Here is a 22,515-nt window from a genome sequence, read left to right on the forward strand (position 1 = left end):
TTTATTAAACACACACTCGGTGCAGTGCTCTATCCTAGGGGCTTGGGAAGTAGCAAAAAAACAAAATGATACATTCTGTACCCATAAGGAGTTTACACTCTAAAATACTTTCAGCTAGAGTTCTTGAAATAGAGTGGATATATGCAGATGAGTACTAAGATGGAGGTAAATAAGTTCACAAGGGCTAGAGTTTGGCTGAGGATAAAAGGATCCAGGAGAAGCAGGTGAAACAGAGTCAACAATTTCAGCTTCTAATCCTGAATCTCATTCCCACCTCGACATTGAAATGGCTAAACAGTGGTGGACTCCACATAATATCCCCAAAAGTCCTTATTCCTTTCATGTTCCTGGCAGAGTGACCGCTTCATTTTCTGTTCCACAGGATCAGATTAGAAATCGTTTACAAAGACGCTCATTTCTCTATTTACAATGTATATAGCTTACACAGCAGTTTCAATGAATTTTTTATAAATGCTATAAATTTGGATCTAATTTGTGTATTTTATCAATTATTGTAGTCTTTGGGTAAATCACGCCAAAACTTTCTCCACTGCTATGAACAATCAAGAGTAAAACTCTTGGCTGAGACAAAACAAACATATATTTACATACATAAATATTTATTCATTCACTTGTATTTGTGCCACGTAACCACATCTTGGTGTGCTTCATCTTTGTAAATGGGGATGTACATTGGACTGGGCCAAACTCTCCTGGAAACGGAGTATCTGCTGTTTTCTTTCATCATCCAATTAGATGGTGCTGCGATGAGTTCCCATCACTGATGGAACTTATCACTATTATGGTATTTAAGTGCTTGGGCAAGCACTGTTCCAAGCACTGAGGTAGATACAAGTTAATCAGATCAGATACAGGCCCTGTCCCACATGGGACTCTTAGAGTTGGAGCTGCTAACTGGGGTGACTTATTGGTGCACCCAAGACAAAAATCAGATCCTTTCTTCCAGGGAGGTGAGACTGAATTGTTGGGATTGGGGTGAACAATCAATTAATTACTTAATCAATAGCATTTATTGGGTGCTTACTGGGGACCCAGCAGTATATTAAGAGTTTGGAGGAGTACAATAAAGTTGGTAGAAATAATCCATGGCTTCAGAGTTTACAGTTTGGAAGTATGAGTTACTTGGCTATTTTGAGTTTCATTTATTCAATAGTATTTATTGAGCACTTACTATGTGCAGAGCACTGTACTAAGTTCTTGGAATGTACAAATCGGCAACAGATAGAGACAGTCCCTGCCCATTTATGGGCTTACAGTCTAATCGGGGGAGACAGACAGACAAAAACAATAGCAATAAATAGAATCAAGGGGATGTACATTTCATTAAGACAACAGCAATAAATAGAATCAAAGTGATGTACATCTCATTAACAAAATAAATAGGGTAATAAAAATATATACAAGTGAGTGGACGAGCACAGTGCGGAGGGGAGGGGGAGAGGGGGAGGAGCAGAGGGAAATGGGGGGGGGGGAGGAAGGGGGCTTAGCTGAGGGGAGGTGAAGGGGGAGTAGAGGGGCAGCAGAGGGAGCAGAGGGAAAAGGGGAAGCTCAGTCTGGGAAGGCCTCTTGGAGGGCTTTGAAGAGGGGAAGAGAATGAGTTTGGCGGAGGTGAGGAGGGAGGGCGTTCCAGGACCGCGGGAGGACGTGGCCCGGGGGTCGACGGCGGGATAGGCGAGAACGGGGAACGGTGAGGAGGTGGGCGGCGGAGGAGCGGAGCGTGCGGGGTGGGTTTGTTTGGTTCGACTCTTAGTTTATAGTTTGTTTTCTCTAATTGTATTTCCTTTAGCATTCTTTCCAACTGTAATATTGATAAAACATTTGGGATATCAGTCTGACTGGGAACTATTTCTTTGCCTAGACTCCATCACAATCAAGAAGAAAGGGAGAGAGAGCTGACTGTGGAAACCTCCAAAGATCTCCCTGCTTTTCCACTGAAGAGAACCCAAGCTTAATCCAGTCTAGGATGCCAAGCTCGAAGTTGCAGAGATCTGCAAACTGCAGTCAAAAGCTTTTGATCCACTAAGAAACTCTTCCAGATCAATAGGTCAGGTGTCTCATCAAAAGTCTTTGAGACAGAGGTTTAGAAACTGTTTTATGTTCTGACAACCCACTCACTAGAGGACATCAAGCAATCAATCATATTTATTGACTCCTTATTAGATTCAGAGCACTATACTAAGAGCTTGGGAGAGTAAAATATAACACTTTGCTTAGTACAGTGCTCGATAAATACACTGATGATAGACCTAACATGCAAATAATTATGAGTTCTTTTTCAGATTCAACATGGACAGAAAATACACCTGAATTAAACACCAGAGAAGCCCTACATATAAGATTTCATCAGTGTCAAAGTGGTTTAAACAATCGCCAAATTCGGCTACTTCAATAATACATTGTCTACTGAAGGAGGTAAACAAAAAGGTGAGTTGTTTATCACCTAAAAAACTGTTTGCTGATCAATTAAGATAATTTTAAGAGATAACCTTAGACCAAGGCTGTTAGAAGGATAGTTATGTTCACTAATCCTTGCTGCAGAATAATAAACTATACAATTGTCCTATTCATAGTGGATTAGGGTGGGGAAGAGTAAATATACAATTGAGGTCTGAGGTTAGCTCTTAAATTGATCTTAATTGATAAACAAACAGTTCTCTGAATATAAAGAAAATCACCTCTATGTTTATCCCTATGTATTATTGGACAATGTATTGTTGAGGTAACAGAATATTTACTCTTCCATATCCTAGCCCGATATGCATAGAGCAATTGCACAGTTTGCTATTCCGCAGTTCAGATTGGTAAACAGAGTGCAGAATAAATATATAGCAACGAACGGTATATAACTAATGCTTAAAAATGAAAAAGAATATATAATCATCACAAGATAAACTCAGTTAAAGAGACCTAGGGGAAATAATGGGTCCTTAAGAGGGTTAACTGCTACAGAGGAGACTTGGTGAGGGGATAGGAGAAAAAAGACTGAGGTGCCTTCAGAAAAGGGAACAAGGGAAGCCTTTTCGTTGCAGAGAAAGCTAAAATCCAACCAGTGAACTCTGCCAGGTGTCAATGGTGAGCTGCAAGTCAGACTGGATTAGCCATAGAGAGTTACCAAACTCTGCTATCATGGATGCCTACAACTTCATATTCTACAGTATGAAGAATTCTACATATATATATAATGTATATATAATAATATATAATTCTACATATTCTCTCTGACCTCCCTTCCTCCTCTCTCGCCCCGCTCCGGTCTATTCTTCACTCCGCTGCCCGGCTCATCTTCCCGCAGAAACGATCTGGGCATGTCACTCCCCTTCTTAAACAACTCCAGTGGTTGCCCATCGACCTCCGCTCCAAACAAAAACTCCTCACTCTAGGCTTCAAGGCTCTCCATCACCTTGCCCCTTCCTACCTCTCCTCCCTTCTCTCTTTCTACCGCCCACCCCGCACGCTCCGCTCCTCTGCCGCCCACCTCCTCGCCGTCCCTCGGTCTCGCCTATCCCGCCGTCGACCCCTGGGTCACGTCCTCCCGCGGTCCCGGAACGCCCTCCCTCCTCACCTCCGCCAAACTGATTCTCTTTCCCTCTTCAAAACCTTACTTAAAAATCACCTCCTCCAAGAGGCCTTCCCAGACCGAGCTCCTCTTCCCCCTCTACTCCCTCTGCCATCCCCCCTTTACCTCTCCGCAGCTAAAGCCTCATTTTCCCCTTTTCCCTCTGCTCCTCCACCTCTCCCTTCCCATCCCCACAGCACTGTACCCGTCCGCTCAACTGTATATATTTTCGTTACCCTATTTATTTTGTTAATGAATTGTACATCGCCTTGATTCTATTTAGTTGCCATTGTTTTTACGAGATGTTCTTCCCCTTGACGCTGTTTAGTGCCATTGTTCTTGTCTGTCCGTCTCCCCCGATTAGACTGTAAGCCCGTCAAACGGCAGGGACTGTCTCTATCTGTTGCCGACTTGTTCATCCCAAGCGCTTAGTACAGTGCTCTGCACATAGTAAGCGCTCAATAAATACTATTGAATGAATGAATACAGTACATTAGACCACTGTGGATCAAAGAAGCTGCTCACTATGTTTAAATCTTCAAGCCATTCTTCTTACCAACAAGTAAAATATCAGCATTCTTGTCCATGAATCTTGTTCCATGAATCCCCATAGATAAAGGTGCCATGTGGTCATTTGGAAGCCTCAATCAAACCTGAGAGCCTTATTTACATAAAAAATACACAGAACATTTGGGCGAGTATTGCTCACAAAATACTGAAAAGGATACTTTAGCTCTGGGAAAGAGAGGCTATGAAACTCGCAAAAGTAGGCATGATGCATAATTGAAAAGATGGACCCACAAATAGAGACTATTTTGACAATGGGACAGTTACGATATACTTTTATTTGAGATTGCAGAGCATAATTAAAGATCTCCCTGTTTTATCTGTTTTAGAGAAGCAGTATGACTTAGTGAGAGAGCACGTATCCCGGAGTCAGAAGACCATAGGTTCTAATCCTGGGTCTGCCACATGTCTGATGTGTGACCCTGGGTATGTCAATTAACTTCTCTGAGCCTCAGTCACTGCATCTGTAAAAGTGGGGATTAAGAGTGCGAGCCCCACATGGGACAGGGACTGTGTCCAAACTGAATAACTTGTATCTACCTCAGTGCACAGTACAGTGCTGGGCACATAAAAAGGGCTTAACAGGAGCCATATAATATTATCATGATTATTATTATTATTTCAATCATCACTGCAGTTCTGTGGACTAATGTGATGTTTGAGTTCCAGGAATTGTGTTGCTTTTCACAAGAGCAGAGTTCTTTGTGGCTAACCTTCTCACTGGGCCTCATTCTCTCCTGTCCCGCTGTCGACCTCTGGTCTACATCCAACCTCTGGCCCGGAACACCCTCTCACCTCAAATCCACCAAACAATCACATTTCTCCCCTTCAGAGCCCTGTTGAAGGCTCACCTCCTCCAAGAGGCCTTCCCGGACTAAGCCCCCCTTTTCCTCAGCTTTCCCTCCGCGTCGCCCCGACTCGCTCACATTGCTCTACCCGCTTCTCTCCGCCCCACGGCACTTTTCTTTATGTACATATCTATAATTCTATTTATTTATATTAATGCCTGTTTACTTGTTTTGATGTGTATATATCTATAATGCTATTTATGTAAATTGATGCCTGTTTACTTGTTTTGATGTCTGTCTCCCCACTTCTAGTCTGTAAACCCAGTGTGGGCAGAGATTGTCTCTCTTTAATACTGAATTGTACTTTCCAAGCACTTAGTACACACAGTGACTGTTCAATAAATATAACTGAATGAATGAAACATCTTGCCTAGTTAATAATGGGGTAATAACAATAACCATCATAATAATAATATTTGTTAAGTGCTTACTATGCGTCGAGCACTATACCAAGCCCTGGGGTAGATGCACGATAATCAAGTCTCATATGGGGCTCACGGTCCAAGTAAGAGGGAGTATAGGTATTAAACCCTCATTTTACAGATGAGGGAACTGAGGAACAGAAAAGTTAAGTGACTTGCCCAAGGTCACACAGCGGGCATGTGGCAGAGCCAGGATAAGAACCTCCATATCTTTTGACTCACAGTGCCCATTAGGCCATGCTGCTCCTCAATTCTACCTTGCCTACTTACACTTTTTCCATAGATTGAATTGGGAAGTGATGCACAATGTTACCGCTCTCTGCAGACAAAACTTTCCCAGAGAATAGCTGGGGCATTTTATCAAAGTGAAATCAGTTATACTGCCCACTTTAAAACTTTGTGCACCATTCTTCCTCCTCAAGATAAATTATTAGATGTATAAATCTTGAGGGTGTTAATGGTCACTAGGGATTTTTAATCAAAGTCTTGGAAAAAATGGGAGACCACTTTTGTTTGAAAAAGTAGAATGGAAAAAAAAATACGAGAACCTCTTGTGCCATTAGGCATTTTTAATATTTTATTGTTGTTAATAAAGGGCTTACGGAAAAGGGATGCAGATTTACTAGATAATGAAGAGAACGGGAAAATTTTTCTAAGATATTGGAGAGGACAGGGAAAATAAAGCCCTATCATTTCAATTTACCCTATTTATTTGGAAGGTTTTTCGACCAACGAAATGAACAAAACTTTAAGTAGTCAGCTGGCGAGAAAACACGCTTTACATTCATTCAAAAGTATTTATGGAGCGCTTACTATGTGCACAGCACTGTACTAAGCGCTTGGAATGTACAATTCGACAACAGATAGAGACAATCCCTGCCCAATGATGGGCTCACAGTCTAATCACACTGCTTACATCAAAAGCAGAAGCAAATTATAAATACCGATTCTTCTTTATATAGATGGATCTCTCTCCACATATCAGCATTTGAAAGAAAGTTATAAACTTTCCACTGGTCTAGAGTTTTATTAATGTTTACCATTGTTGGGTAAGATGGGAAATCAAAGCACCTATTTGGCTCAAATTCCCATTTGGATCCTTTTCAAACCTACTGTTATGATTAAAAAAATGTATGTACGAGGCTATAACCACTGAACATAGTTGACTCCACCAGGCACTAAATGGATGCTGAAGACTATTAACACCAGGAACTACTGCTGTTTTTCTTTCTTTTATTACTGTTTAGGCGAAATATACCTTTTATCTTTTATGTGTCTGTCATAGGTTTTCCCCTTTTTAGACCTGGCATGCCCTATGGATCAATAGTTATGTTTCTTTCCCCAGTGCTAGTGCAGTGCGTTGTACCAAGTAAGAGCATGGGCTTGCGAGTCAGAGGATGTGGGTTCTAATTCTGGCTCTGCCACTTGTCTGCTGTGTGGCCTCGAGCAAGTCACTTCACATCTCTGTGCCTCAGTTGCCTCATCTGTAAAATGGGGATTAAGGCCGTCGGCCCCAGGTGGGACAGGGACTGTGTCCAACTTGATTACCTTGTATCTACCCCAGTGCTTAGAAAAGTGCTTGGCACAAAGTAAGCACTTAACAAGTACCATAATTATCATTAATTATTATTTAAGTAACCGCTTAACCAACCCAATGGCACGTAAGTCACCGTCTTTAAAGTCAATTTCTTGGGATTTATTTTAGCGTCAGTTGCCCCGTCTGAGTCTTAAGTCCTTCCGGACAGGGATTGTGTCCCTTCTTCCATGTCCCACCAGATTATATAAAATAATGACTTCTTCCACTGAAGGTCCAATGGCTTGTGGTTTTCATATCTCCTTAGAGAAAGTGATGTCTTCTGAACATCACAGCAAGGGCATGGGAACATGGCTAACAACTTCTTCTGCCCTCTACAAGGAGCTCCAGACAAAATCTTAACTCGTATTTCAATAGTTCAAATTGGTTCTTTCGGTCCGGGGAAAAGTACTTCAGAGGACTTTTATCTTCTTGAACTTCTTGAATCCTTATAGACCTTTGATAGAATAAGCTGCAAATTAGTAGATATAGAACAGAGAATCCTTCGACAAGGCATAGAGTACTCTTTCCAGCTCGTGAATCCTTGAGACGTGGTGTGTAAGCGAGAAACATGAGTGGAAGGTTGGAGAGCATTTTTCCAATAAAGAGAGGTGATAGCTTTCTCAACACTTTCTTCCAATTTGAGGCCAGCTATTTTTCTTCTCAGTGGGGCTCCTCAACAAACAACTCATTTTCAAAGGTATATTTCACTTTCTACAGCTCTTACTAGTGAGGCCCAAAACTAAATGGAAAGGGATCTTTTCACTTTCCTTCAACTTTTGCTTTGCTATGCCAAAATTCAAGAAACACTGGGAAAAGAGGAAGGGCATTAATCCGATACATAATTGGGGGATCCTTCCCTTCTGCCCCCCAAAAACTTTACCCTGCTTCACTTCCTTCTCTCTTCTGCTTAGCTCAGCATTCCCAGAAAATGATGGATTTGTGGAAAACCCTCTATGAATTACACCTAATCTTGAGAACTTCTTAAGGGCAGGAATCGTGTCCTACCAATTATTGTATTGTAGTTTCCCAATCGATCTATCATATTTACTGAGCACTTACTGCGCGCAGAGAACTGTACCAAATGTTCCCAACTGCTTAATGCAGTGTTCTGCACTTAGTAAGCACTTCATGAACACCCAGTGATTGATTCAGGACATTCTATGAAGGCCAGGAGATATTTTTATGGTTTAAACTTTCATTGATTCATTTCAAGCTCTTTTTAAATGAGTTTGAGCTGCAGCATAATAGAATCATATAGGTTTGTGAGGCAGAGATGAATATTAGTGTGAGCACGGCAACACTAATTCAACTGTTGATATCATAAAGTCGAAATTTACCACACAGCTCTTTGTTTCAGGATTCTGTGGTCATCTTACTTACAATAATAATAAAACTTTGGCATGTGCTATGCACTTCCTAGATGTTAAGCACTGCATTAAGCATGGCGTCGATACAAGATAATCAGGTCTGACCCGAGCCTGTCCCACAATCTAAGAAGGAGCAAGAACAGGTGTTTAAACCCCATTTTACAGATGAGGAAACTGAGGCACAGGGAGGTTAGTGACTGGCCCAAGGTCACATAGCAGGCAAGTAGTACAGAAGTATTAGAAGACAGGTCTTCTGACTCCCAGGCCTGTGCTCTATCCCCTAGCCCATGTTGCTTCTCCCCATGATCTCCTAGACTGTAAATTCCTTTTGGGCAGGCAAAGTGCCTACCAGATCTGTTTCAGCGAATTCTGCCGAATGCTTAGTAGAGTGCTCTGTATACAGTAAGAATTCAATAAACAGCATTAATTGATTGAACAAAGATCAGGTCACTGGGCCTGCTGCAAATAGGCGGAGATTGAAAGGTTTAAAGCACTCATGAAAGAGTTCTGAATCTGTGACCCCCACTTCACTTACGCCAATACGCAAAACCCAATGACTTCCTCGTCACTTCATGGGACCAGACCCTAATTTACAACGGAAGCTTTCATTCAAGTTTTTCTTTCAGGTGACATTAAGATGTCGTACCCTAATTTAGTTAGTGATTTCATTTATTCAAATTCCACATCAAATGGAGTCAACAATAAGTCATTTCCATCTTCATCAATCCTCTCTTTGAAACTAGCAGACAGAGAAGATCTTGGTTGACAACTGAGAAATGCAGCAGTACGAGAAACCATTAATGCTTCAGCATTTGCAGAAACACCAGGTAGTATTTTCCACAAATCTGTTTTAAAAATATTTCTAGCATAGTTTCAGATGACACACATTGAATCTGAAACCCATTTTGACCTTCAAAAAGGTCTATGGTAACTGGTAAGTGCTCAATAAATACCGTCGATTGGTTGATTGATGTGGTGCAGGAGAGCACTACTTAGCCAGATGAAGTTAAAATCCCCACACATTTAAGCAGTCCAGGGACGGACTAAGTGTACTGAAGCAAGCTGGCCACCACTGCAAGCTAGACAGATCAACCATGTCAAGATGAAAGGGGAATCAGGTTTTAAACTCCAATAAAAGGAATACTTGAACACACCTGCTGCTTCCTAACTATAAGGAGAGAGCACCCAACTGTAACTAGATAGACATTTTCAAATCAGAAAACATTAGCTTTAAAATGAAGACAAAGAAGAAAGCATTCGGGTCAATGTAAGAATATTAAATAGTAAGGAGAGTGATATTTTTTGCCAACGGATAAATCAGCATAGTTCTCAAACCTCTGAGACGAAGCTTCGGATATCGCAGCTCTCTAACAGATTGGATAAATCAAATTGCAATTGCTATAATGTTGAGGATAAGAATAATAATTCAATGAATTTTAAATACGCCTAGCACTTGAGAGTTCAGGCCAGGTCACTGTCTGAAAGGAATCATTCCAACTGCCACTGGGATATATGTCTTGACTGGGAAGTAAACATATAAAAACGATCCTAATTCTCAATAAGGATACATATCAATTCAACTCACGAGATCTCAGTTTTTGTTCTAACACGGGGAATTTTGGATGGGAAAGTTGCAGTTATAGGAAGCACTACATGATGTTAGTGACACTCATTTGATTCATTAAAAATGCCCTGAGTCAGTAAGAATATTATCTTTATCGAGGTGAAGTCACTCTGATGATGTTGATGATGATATGAATCATGGGTCAACAAGAAGTGCAACACACTTCAAACCCATTAAAAAGACAATATTTAAAACAGCACCAAGGGCTTGGGAAAGGACAATGCAATAGAGTTGGTAGACACGATCCCGGCCCATGAAATGTTTACAGTCTGAAGGGGGAGACAGACAAGAAAATAAGTTGCAGATAGGGGAATTAGGAGGGCAAATGGAGTTAAGTGCCATGGGGCTGGAGTGAGAATGCTTAAGGGGTACACAGCCAAGTACCTAGGTGATGCACAGTGAATGATGGTGAGGGAAATGAAGGATTAGTTAGGGAAGACCTCTTGAAGGAGCTGTGATTTTAGGAGGGTGTGAAGGTAGGGGGAGTGGGGACTATCAGATATTAAGGGGGAGGGAGTTCTAGGCCAGAGGATGTGGGCCAGGTTGTTGGTGGCAAGAGAGATAAGCTCAAGGTACAGGGAGTAAGTGGATTGGTGTTAGAGGAGCAAAATTGTGGTTTGGGTTGTACTAGGAGACCAGAGAGGTAGGAAAGAGACAGAGCTGTTTGGGTACCTTAAAGCCACCATCCCAGAGGCTGGTGGGACATTTTGGATTTAAACTGTAGCAATGTGAGGCCACTTTGAATTTTTAGAACACTGGATAACTGCGGTTGTGATGGGATCATGAGTTCTCTATTAGTCTTTCACTTTGGACTTTGTCTTTCACAGTGTTTTGGTATTGATACTACTGCATGTTTTCTATTGGGCCTATTGCCAAAGGCTTCCCCACTTATTTCCCTTTCCCGGTTATGTACTTCTTCTGAAACACACTGTGAACACTAACCCTATTTCTGCTTTTTTCTCTCCCGTTAAAAACCCTATATTTGAAATATACACACAAATACCAAATGGGTACATTCTCCAGGGGTCTCATAGATTGATTGCAGACTTAAGAAGTTTCATTTTCTCTCTTTGAAATATCTGAATTTCTGTAGAGCTTGGAAAACATTTTTGATTAGATTTTTCACTGAGAATGGGTAAACACTCTTGAGTTTACAAACAGTGTGGAATTTCGTTCTGGGCGATGAGAAAATTGGTACCTCCAGCACAAAACTGAACCACTGATACAGTATATACAATGGAGGGCTGAAGAAAACACAAAGACCTAATGTAAAAAAATGTTCAATATCCTAGCAAAATTTGAGAGCAAATGATTCCTTGAATTATTGTTTATCACCAGAGATGATGTTTCTCATTTTATTGCTCAGCTTATGAAGCTACTAAAAATAGACATAGTTGATCTTTTTTTTCTTTTTTTTGGAGATAGTGCCACTTCTGGATTGTAACCGATATGTGAGGGTCTCTTAATATTAACAATAATAATAATAATGGTATTTGTTAAGCACTTACTATGTGCCTGGCACTGTACTAAGTGCTGGGGTATTGTATACAAGCAAATCAGGTTGGACTCAGTCCCTGTCCCATGTAGGGCTCACAGTCTCAGTTTTCTTTTTACAGATGAGGTAACTGAGGCACAGAGAAATGAAGCGACTTGCCCAAGGTTACACTGTAGACAAGTGGTGGAGCCGATCACCTGATCAGTGGCACTGACTGACAACCATCTGTGGATACAGCAGTGTAAAGAAAAGGTCCCTGCCCTTGAAGAGTTTACAGACTCTGGAGGCTTTGCAGGCTGGTGAAGAAACAAAGAAACACTTTCCAAATGTAGTCAGACAGGAAGATAGTGAGATTGGCAGTGGGACAGATAGATATAAAGAGATGGATGGATGGATAGGTAAAAAGAGGTAGGTATATAGATTTAAAAGGTAGGTAGAGAGCTGGCTAGGTAAACAAAGTAATCTAGAGATAAAGAGATAGCTTGCTAGATTGAAATAGGTAGGTAGATACATAGAGATATAGATAGAAAGGTGGATAAAGAGAAAAATCAGAAGACAGAGATAGAGTCAGATAGCTAGAGATGGACTCATAGAGATAGATATGTAGATGGAGAGAGAAACACTACGATCCTGAAAGCCTTATCTAAAATTTCTCATCATTGATATCAGTTGTAATGCAAGCTAGTGAATTATTTCACCAGCACTTAAACAGCAGTTAAGAGATGCAGTCAGAATGCTATGCCGTGTGTTTTCATTACATGTTCTCACTGTTCCGCAGTGAGAGAAATTTCTACAGACCACATGTGTCTGTCTGGATAGAGTGGGACATGATTGTTAAAGAAACAATTTTGCCCACATTTATGGTGATGGACATGACATGCACAACACAGTGTGACTTTTCTAAAACAGACCAATTGTCAGAAATACAACACCCCCATTATAGGTAATGTGACTATTTTATCAGTTGAAAGCCAATCTTATAATCCTTTGCAAGCCCTTACTTCAGTGCTCAATAAATACCATTGATGAACTGATTGACTAAAAGGTTAATTAATTACACTGGGAAAGAGAATGCTGCAAAGCAGCCAGAGGTGGAAGCAAGAAGAGAAGGGAAAAAAAGGAATGAAAATTGTAAATAGTCCATAAAGATGTCAAACCAATAACAATGAATGCATTTTTTCACTGGTAGAAGAGGAGATGTGTATTGTAACAGGCTAGTTATTCTTTATAAAATATTTAATCAAGGGGCTATTTGCCATAGCCCAGATATAAAGTATTTACGGACAGCATGTGTGTTGTTTTGAAGCACTGATTTATATAGTCAGTGTAATCCAAAAATCCACCCAACCTCTTAATGTAATCCTGTAATCGGCAACAGAGTTCCTTTGACCACCTACATTCATCTTCCTACCTGCTTTAATAATAGAAATGACGTCCAAGAAATTATTATTTGGTCTTTAAATAAGAAAAATCTGTTCAGAGCGAAGGAAAAAGAAAATAAATTGGCATTGATTATTTAAGACATATTTATCATTTATTTAGCAATTTCCCTCATGAGAAAAACCATTGTGCTCATGGGCCTTCCTGACGTACTTTGAGTTGTTGCTAAATGCTTCAAGCTAGATGCCTCAGAAACCACAACACATTTTACACTCATGAAATTCCTTAACTAATCTGTTGCCAGTGGTAGCATGTTATTGGCCAAACATTTGAATTTACTTCTTTGGAGGTGCTTTTATTTTTTTTTTTCACTTTTAAAAAAAGAGGCATTTGCAATTAATGTCTCCCTAGTATTTGACTTGGACTTCTCATCAAGTGGTGCATTAACATTAATCTTTCCAAGACCACTAAAGTAGAAGTGCCTCATGTTAACCTCATTCTGGGTCACCTCCCCTCCAATCCCACTCTTCCCAGCTTCCTCCCCACACCTCCAACCCCCGACACACACTTGGCTCCCTCTTTTCAAACAATATCCAGGTGGCGGAGTTGGGAAACACAGCTGGGCAAGGATAAAATTGAGTAAATACACTCACCTACCATTCTCAGTATTCAATAAACAGAATGTTATAAAGGTCCTTCCGACAAGATTCTCAAATGCATAAGAGAGAGAGAAACTCCACATAACTTTGTCACTGATAATCTGCAATTTTCAGCGCGTGTCATTTGAGGAATGTCCTGCTTGAATTCCTGGGTCAACACTTATCCAGGTTTCAAGAGACATTCCGACCCCTTCAAGACTGTTCTCAGTTCAGTTCTGTTCATTTTTTGTTCACCGAGCACATGCCAAGACTAATTAACAGCCACCAAAACCTACATTCCGCAAAGAGAGAACTTCTGAAAATGTTCAAGGAATCCTTGGATAGAATTTAGCTGTGACTTGAAGAAACTCAACATGAAGAAATTGACATGTGACACAGAAATACGGGAGTATATTCTCTTTCCTCTCTCTTCCTGCCAATATTCCCCCAAATCGTCAGTGCTGAGCTATCATGCCTTGCTTTTCATTTTGCTAGCCATTCCCCATCTGCATTTCAATAGCTAAAATTAACAATCACTATAAATTAAATGGGTTTATGGACAGAGGTATCATTGGTTGTATCTCAAACTCTTGTTACCGAAAACATCACTTCTGATGGAATCAGATACTGCATTGATTCCTGAGATAAGGAAGTGGTTCCCAGGTACACTTTGTCTAATTTCAATGACTGGGATTATTAGAAATAAAGCCAATGCCCTTCCTCCCACCTAGTAGCGCCTCATACTTCTGGTTCAAAATGAACAGTCACAAGCATTCAGTGAAAAACATTATATCAATATAATTTCCCACTGGATTGCCCCAATGCCTGTGAACTAAGAAACATTTGGTGATATGTGAACAGGGAGAAAATTCTGTAGTTTCAGTTTCTGTGATCTGGCAATTAATATTCAGAGCTAACAGAAATACAAAATGTGAAAAGGGAAAGGAGTTGTGACAAGCACACAATAACAGAGAAGCCAGGACAGGAAGAAATTATCTAAGACAGGAGTAGGGTGATTTCTGGAATTGCTCCACCCCCCAGGTAGAATTTAGTGAAAGGGAAAAACCTGCTGAGTGCCCTACCAGAGTCGAGAAAGGTCTTTTTGTTTTTCGTTTGTTTGTTTTTAAGTCCTCTCTAGGCAATGAAAGGGGACTGGCTATGATTTTCAATCCAAAGGTTCATAGGCACAGTGCCACTGTGATCTCTGGCATGGCTGCAAAGTGGCTGGAAAATAGCTCTCCACTAATAACCACGTCCAAGCTCACTTACTGGGTCAGTTTTAGAGTAGGCAGCATAGTGAGGGAAATGAAAGAGATAAACCATTTTATCCACAGGGTGGGGAAGAACTCTCCACTCAACATCTTGAAAATGAGATGGAGTAAATCAATAATCAATGCTTGTATCCAGGCAAAAATGTATTAAAACATATAGGTAGTGCTCTAAGGCAGCATTTTGGGTTTTGCCGCTGTTGCAAATCCAAACCAAAGTTTGAGTCCCATTATTGACCCTATACTGACTAAAACTTATGAACTGCAGCCCAAAACCTTGCATTCTCAAACACTCCAGGAGACACATCCACAATTACATTACAATCAGCAGTTATTTTTGCTGTGGGATAAATGTACAAATTTTCCATGAAATTACACTTAGTGTTTCCCACTGATGCCCAATGGTTAAAATAATAATATGAAGTTCTCATTATATGTCAGGATGCAAAAACGACTTGCTTGGTCTTTGGCGATTAGAAACATAATAACTTCATTAAGCTGTTAATGTGTAAGTTCTTTTTTGAAATGGAAAGACTCCACATTAGGCTAATATGTATCCTCCGTGTGCTTGTGACTACACTAATTCAAAAGAGACTCTGGAAGCTATTGGAAAAAACAAGCAATTAATGGGGCATTGGTATGCCAGCAGGTAGCTGCAATTATCTTTTTTTCTGTTACGAAAAGCATTTGAGAATCATTTAAAGGAAAACGATGAACAGTGTCTTTCTAAATTGTTTTAAATCAATGCATGGACGCAGCAGTAGCAGAGGTAAATAGGTGGGTAGAGGTCTGAATTCCAACAAATGCGATAAAAATGGTTTAATTCAGCTACTTACATCATGGGCTACAAGTTCAGTCTGGGTGCATTTATCCTCCTGGGACACTGATACCTTCTGCAGACGCTGGGCTTTTTCCTGCAAAGCAAAAAGACACCCGGAGATCAGTCACCACCCACACTGGCATTTATACTCACTGATCGGTGTGCACTTCATGAAACGGAAACTATTTGGAAGATGCTTTTTCTTGGTGTTTAGTTCCTTTATCTGGGGAAACATTGGTCCTGCTAGAATTTAACCACTCGATAGTTCTGCTGAATGACAGATGAACTCAAAAATAAACTGAAGCAAAATGTCAATGATAACACAACCGAGAGATGGAAACAAAATTGGGAGATGACACGCTGGACTTGTCACTGCCTCTCAGGAGAAAGTGTCACCTTTATCACCCCTGGGCAGGAAGCATGGCCTAGTGAAGACAACATGGGCCCTGATTCTAATGCCAGCTCCACAACTTGCCTGCTGAATGATCTTGGGCAAATCACTTCACTTCTGTGTGGCTCAAGATTCCTCACTATAAAATGGGAATTCGATATTTCTTCCCCCTCCTACTTAGTCTGTGAGCCCTAAGTGGGACAGGGAACAGGACCGGAGTGATTAACTTGTATCATCCCGAGTACTTAAAATGGTGCTTATCACATAGTAAGTGCTTAACAGATACCATAATAATTACTGGCCAAGGGCAATCCTTTACATTTATAAAAGCCGATATATGGTGGGAGTGGAGGGAGAGATATGAGGATAAAATGGTAAATTGTCCTAAGTTGCCTCTCGTTGGCTGGGTTGATTGTATGAAATGAATTTTGGTGGCAGGATGCCCAACGAGCTACTCCTTGGCAAGCTGAGACGGGAAGACCTCAAACACGGTGGACAGATAAAATGCTTTGAAGACACAATGAAGCAAAACCTCAAACGTGCAAAATTGGGAGACAAGTATCAGGAGACATGTCAGCCTAGAGTAGTCATTGGAAAAGGAGGAGAAGCAGGAAGCAGGATGGTCTAAGTGGATAGAGTATGGGCCTGGGAGTCAGAAGGTCATGGGTCCTAACTCTGGCTCTGCCACTTGTCTGCTGTGTGACCTTGAACAAGTCACTTAACTTCTCTGTGCCTCAGTTCCCTTATCTGTAAAATGGAAATTAAGACTGTGGGCCCAATGAGGGACAGGGACTGTGTCCAACACTTTTATCTTGTATCTACCCCAGTGCTTAGAACAGTGCTTGGCATATAGTAAGCGCTTAACAAATACCATAATTATCATTAGTAGTACTACAAGAGGCTTCAAATCAAATGTAACCTCAGGAGGTAAAAGGGAAAACATTTCTGGGTGATGTAGGTAGCAAAAGCAATAGTGTAAGGGAAAATCTTTAAAAACCCACAGTGTGGAAGAGATTGTAGATTCCACATCAGTGCCATTTATCCATTCATGCATTCATTCTATAGTATTGACTGAGTGTGTCTTGTATCCATAGAACTATGCTTTGGAAAGGACAATAAAAATAAAAGATACAGCCCCTTTCCTTTGGGAACTTATCATCTAAAGGGAGACAGGCAGGCATACATCTGTTACTGAATACATAACAGTAAAACACAGATTCAACTAGAAATAGCAAGGGATGAAAAAATAAATAAATGGATAAATACATGCAGTACCTAAATTGATATATACACACACAAAGACACGACACACACACATGCACACAAACATAAGTGCTAAGGATGGCTTTGTACACATAATTGCTAGCTAGGCTCACAGAAGCACTAAAAATCAAAATATCAGTAGTGCCATTTTAACTAGAGCAGATGTATATGTTTAGTTACATGAATAGATCAAGTATGTGAATACATATATATATTATATATAGAATATATACAAACCCATTCTATAAGAATAGATCCAGTAATACATTTACCTATTTCTGTTGCTAGAGGGCTTTGAGCTACTTTTACTTTTACTTTGCTTTCGCTGCCTACATCACCCAGAAATGTTTTCCCTTCTACCTCCTGAGGTTACATTCAGGTTTTAAAAGAGATATGAAAAATGGTACTGTGGTGGTCTCAGTTTCAAAATACATTTAAAGCCATGAAAATAATGTATGGAAATATATCAGGCTATAAAAGCTGTAATGTCTCCCCACTGTTTCTAAAGTACAACTCTTTTCACCCCAGGTTTAACATTAAATTAATGTTACTCTAGATAATTCATCAACATCTCAACTGAGACTTCAAAAGCCTTCAATTTTATTAATACATTGGCATTAAAAATACTACATTGGGGAAAAATTTTAGATTGGTTTATTAAATAATAGTTGGCATTTTCACGCTTCATGAAACACTGTCTCAAAGGAGTGCTTTATAGGGTCACTACTGAGGCACACCGATTTTCACTGTAATACAATATGGTAAAATATTTGTAAAAAATTATGTTTATTTATGAGTATTTCATTCCTCACGTATGATATCAGCTTGAATGAAAATACAGTACAGTGAAATCTAACAAATGATTAAAGAAGTTTGGTCAAGCAATAAGTTGGGTACCCTGAAGTGAAGAGGCGGGTATTATTTTCCATTAAAAGACAGAAAAGCATAAACAGGCCTACAAGATCAGGACAACTAAAGATTAAATGGAGCATAACAATTGGTAATGAAACCTCAAGTTCAATAGATTTCATTTGTCCTGTCCTCCCTTCTAGACATGAAGTGTGGAAACACACAAAACCCAAGGGAGAATAACCTATAAAGATCTAAGTAGGAAGTGCTGGAAGGATTTCTTTCCTCTGCAACTATCATGGGGGAGGATCTCAGGAGGAGGAGATGATTAAAAAAAAAATTCAAGCAGCTACTTAGCCATCGTCCACCAAGGAAAGGCAAGCCCTATCTGAGTACTAGCTGAGCCCTAGTTCCTATCTCAAATACTGGCTCTGCCAGAAAAGATCACCTTGCACTTGGGCATCAACTTTTCATTTTTCAGGCAGGGTTGAAAATTCATTCATTCATTCATTCAGTAGTATTTATTGAGCACTTACTATGTGCACAGCACTGGAATAAGCACTTGGAATGTACAATTCGGCAACAGATAGAGACAATCCCTGCCCATTGACGGGCTCACAGTCTAATCGGGGGAGACAGATGGGCAAAAACAATAGCAATAAATAGAATCAAGGGGATGTACATCTCATTAAGAAAATAAATAGGGTAATAAAAATATATACAAATGAGCAGATGAGCACAGTTCTGAGGGGAGGGGAAGGAAGAGGGGGAGGAGCAGAGGGAAAGGGGGGGAAAAGGGGGCTTAGCTGAGGGGAGGTGAAGGGGGGGCAGACAGGGAGCAGAGGGAGCAGAGGGTAAAGGGGAAGCTCAGTCTGGGAAGGCCTCTTGGAGGAGGTGAGCTCTCAGTAGGGCTTTGAAAGAGGGGAAGAGAGTTTGGCGGAGGTGAGGAGGGAGGGTATTCCAGGACCGCGGGAGGACGTGGGCCAGGGGTCGACGGCGGGATAAGTGAGTATGGGGGACGGTTAGGAGGTGGGCGGCTGAGGGATGAAGCTTTTGGAGGATGTGAATAGAATGGGGAAATCTACATTTGGGGTGTTTCTAGCTCTGCACAGAAGCTCTTTGATGAGGTTAGAGACATGGAATGGGTGAGGTTGGAAGTTCAGGTCATAATTGGTGGGGTTGAAATACTGGCTTTTTATGGTATTTGTTGAGTGCTTGCCATGTGCCCGGCACTGTACTAAGCACTGGGGCAGATACAAGTTAATCAGGTAGGACACAGTCCCTGTTCCACACAGGGCTCATAGCCTTAATCCCCATTTTACAGATGAGGTGACTGAGGCACAGAGAAGTGAAGTGATTTGCCCAAGGTCACAGAGCAGACAGGTGGCACGGCCGGAATTAGAACCCAGGTCCTCCTGACTCTCAGGCTGCTACTTAATCTCAGGCCCATGTTCCACCTACTAGGCAACACTGCTTCTCTGCTTCAATTGTGGGTTTCACCCCATTATTGAAAGCTCGGAGGGGCAATGCCCCCTCATCATATCCACTGTGTGGGTACCGATAGTTTTGTTCACATAACATGTTTATCTAACTGAAGACACTGGTCCTAAACAATACCAAATCTCTACCCAGAGGCCCATTAGAGGTCTGCATTAGCAACCTTATCAGTGCTTCACCCAGGGTGATAATATCAGTAAGTCTGGGAAAATCCAAGAAGATTTTCAAGTAACCCCATAACTCTCATCTAATATGTAGCAGACATTTTAGGAAGGCCAGTGTTTTGTTTAAATTGCACAGTAGAGAAGCAACATGGCCTAGTGGAAAGAGCACAGGCCTGGGAGTCGGAAGGACCTGGGTTCTAACACCGGCTCCACCCCCTAGTTGCCGTGTGACCTTGAGCAAGTCCTATAACTTCTCTGTGCCTCATTTATCTCATCTGTAAAATGGGAATTAAGAATGTGAACCTCAAGTGGAACATCAAGTGGAGCCTGATTAGTTTGTATCTATACCAGTGCTTAGAACAGTGCCTGGCACATAGGAAATGTGACCTTGGGCAAGTCACTTAATTTCTCTGTGCCTCAGTTCCCTCATCTGTAAAATGGGGATGAAGTCTGTGAGCCCTATGTGGGACAACCTGATTGCCTTGTATCTACCCCAGCGCTTAGAACAGTGCTCGGCACATAGTAAGCGCTTAACAAATACCAACATTATTATTATTATTAAGTGCTTAACAAGTACCATTTTAAAAAGTAGTACATAGGACCTAATATTATAATCTTATTCCTTCCCCATAATTATTGATCAACCTTGCACAATATTCATTCAATCAATCGTATTCACTGAATGCTTACTATGTGCACAGCACAATATTCCTTGTATAAGTGAACTGACTGTTCATCCCAAATATTTTACTACAAAATTAAAAAAAAAGAATTCTTGAGACTTGAATTGACTTCAAGGTAAATGGTGACCTGAAAGCTGAAATCAAACTCTAGCCCACAGCATGCAGTTGCTTTTTCCTATTTATTTTGAGTGAGGAAAATGTTTCTGATGTATTGATATCAACACTGGTCATATTCCACTGAATTAATGACATGTATATTTCTGTTTGAGCAAACAAGGTTAGATCATTCCACTAAGCTTATTAAAATTACAACTGATGTTTATCAAAGGCTGTTAGCTGTTGCCACTAATGAAATCGTGCTGCTGGGTGCTTCCATGCCTGGATATGCTTTATAGCTCTGGAAGTATATTTCCGAGAGCCTGCACACAGCACTATAAATTACACAACAAACCACAGAATAGAATATGATTTTCTTGGCTGAAAAGCCAAGCCTTTCTAATAAGAAATATTAACTGGAAAGGGGCACTAAAATCAAGCACTGGTTTTATCCATATTTTGGACAAAACAGGGATCATCCAGGCAGGTCAGGAATGACCCCTTATTGTACTTTCCCAAGTGTTTAGTACAGTGCTCTTCACACAGTAAACACTCAATGAGTATGACTGAATGAATAAATGAAAGGTTTGGTTAGTTCACCACCTGCTTTCCTCTTTAGTTCATTCATTCAATCGTATTTACTGAGCACTTACTTTGTGCAGAGCACTGTACTAAGCGCTTGGAAAGTACAATTCGGCAACAGATGGAGACAATTCCTACCACTGGGCTCACGGTCTACAAGGGGGGAGAGGGATCTATTTAGTAGTTCAATTAAAAGTAAATTCCAAGAGGTTATACCAAAAGGCATGAGGGATTTAAAGTTTCAACACTGGACGCTGGATATTTGTTGAGTGTCTACTCTGTGAAGAGCACTGTACTAGGCACTTGGAAGAGTATAATCTGAGCAGCATGGCCAAATCGATAGAGCCTGGGCCTGGTTTGAAGGACCTGTGTTCTACTCCCAGCTCCACCACTTGTCTGCTGTGTGACCTTGGGCAAGTCACCTAGCTTCAGTGTGCCTCGGTTAACTCATCTGTAAAATGGGGACTAAAACTGTGAGCCCTTTGTGGGACATGAACTGTGTCCACCCTGATCAGCTAGTCTTACACCAGCGCTTAGAAAAATGCCTGCTCCATAGTAAGCACTTAACATATACCATAAAAAGGTAAAAGATGCATTCCTTGCCCTAGAGGAGCTGATGATATAATCTAATATTGGATGACTTTTTCTAATTCATAGCCTACGAATTAATTGCTTGGTTAAAACTATCAGTTATATTCAAAGATGACACTCATGGCAGAGAAAATCTACCCATTCTTGTGGACATATTTTGTGCAGATGATACTAGCTTTTCTCTTATAAGGCTGAAGGTCACTATAAGCTCCCCCTCTAGACTATAAGCTCACTGAGGGCAGGGAACGTGTCCACCAACTCTGTTATATTTTCCTCTCCCAAGCACTTAGTACGCTGCTCTGCACAGAGTAAGCACTCAATAAATACAATGGATTGATTGACTGTATTTTAGTTATGCAACATTGAATTGGAGAGGCTGATTAAGTCCTCTTGAGCACTTCGCAAAGATAAAAATAAAAGTAATCGATGGGGTTTTGGGTAAAATGCATAAGGAAGAAAAACACGAACTGCAGATAATTCTGACTACAGGGGAATGCAGGGTTGGTCCCTACCAATTTTGGCCAGCCTGGCAAATGAGGGAATTTCTGCATTCCAGTTTTCTTACTGCCCCTTGGGGATGAGTGCACAAAGTCCAAAATACCAGTATCAGTCAGTATTTACTGAGCACTCATTACGTGCAGAGCACTGAGCTAAGTGCTTGGGAGAGTACGGTACAACAATAAACAGACACATTTCCTGCTCACAGTGAGCTTACAGTCTAAGGGACCCTTGTCATCACCAACACTGGGGATCCCTCAGCCTTACCCATAACATTCAAGGCAACCCTATCAATCGCTAAATTCTAATATAGCAGAAA

The 22,515-nt window shown here is 40.8% G+C and overlaps 1 protein-coding gene across 1 annotated transcript in view; it reads right to left on the reverse strand.

The window, feature by feature from the left end:
- CCSER1 (coiled-coil serine rich protein 1) overlaps positions 1–22,515 on the reverse strand; it is a 409,129-nt gene that overhangs the window by 183,504 nt on the left and 203,110 nt on the right. The window contains 1 exon segment of the mRNA XM_039913814.1: positions 15,599–15,676. Within this exon segment, the coding sequence (XP_039769748.1) occupies positions 15,599–15,676 (78 nt within the window).

The sequence above is a fragment of the Ornithorhynchus anatinus genome, chromosome 12, assembly GCF_004115215.2.
Source record: "Ornithorhynchus anatinus isolate Pmale09 chromosome 12, mOrnAna1.pri.v4, whole genome shotgun sequence".
NCBI lineage: Eukaryota > Metazoa > Chordata > Mammalia > Monotremata > Ornithorhynchidae > Ornithorhynchus > Ornithorhynchus anatinus.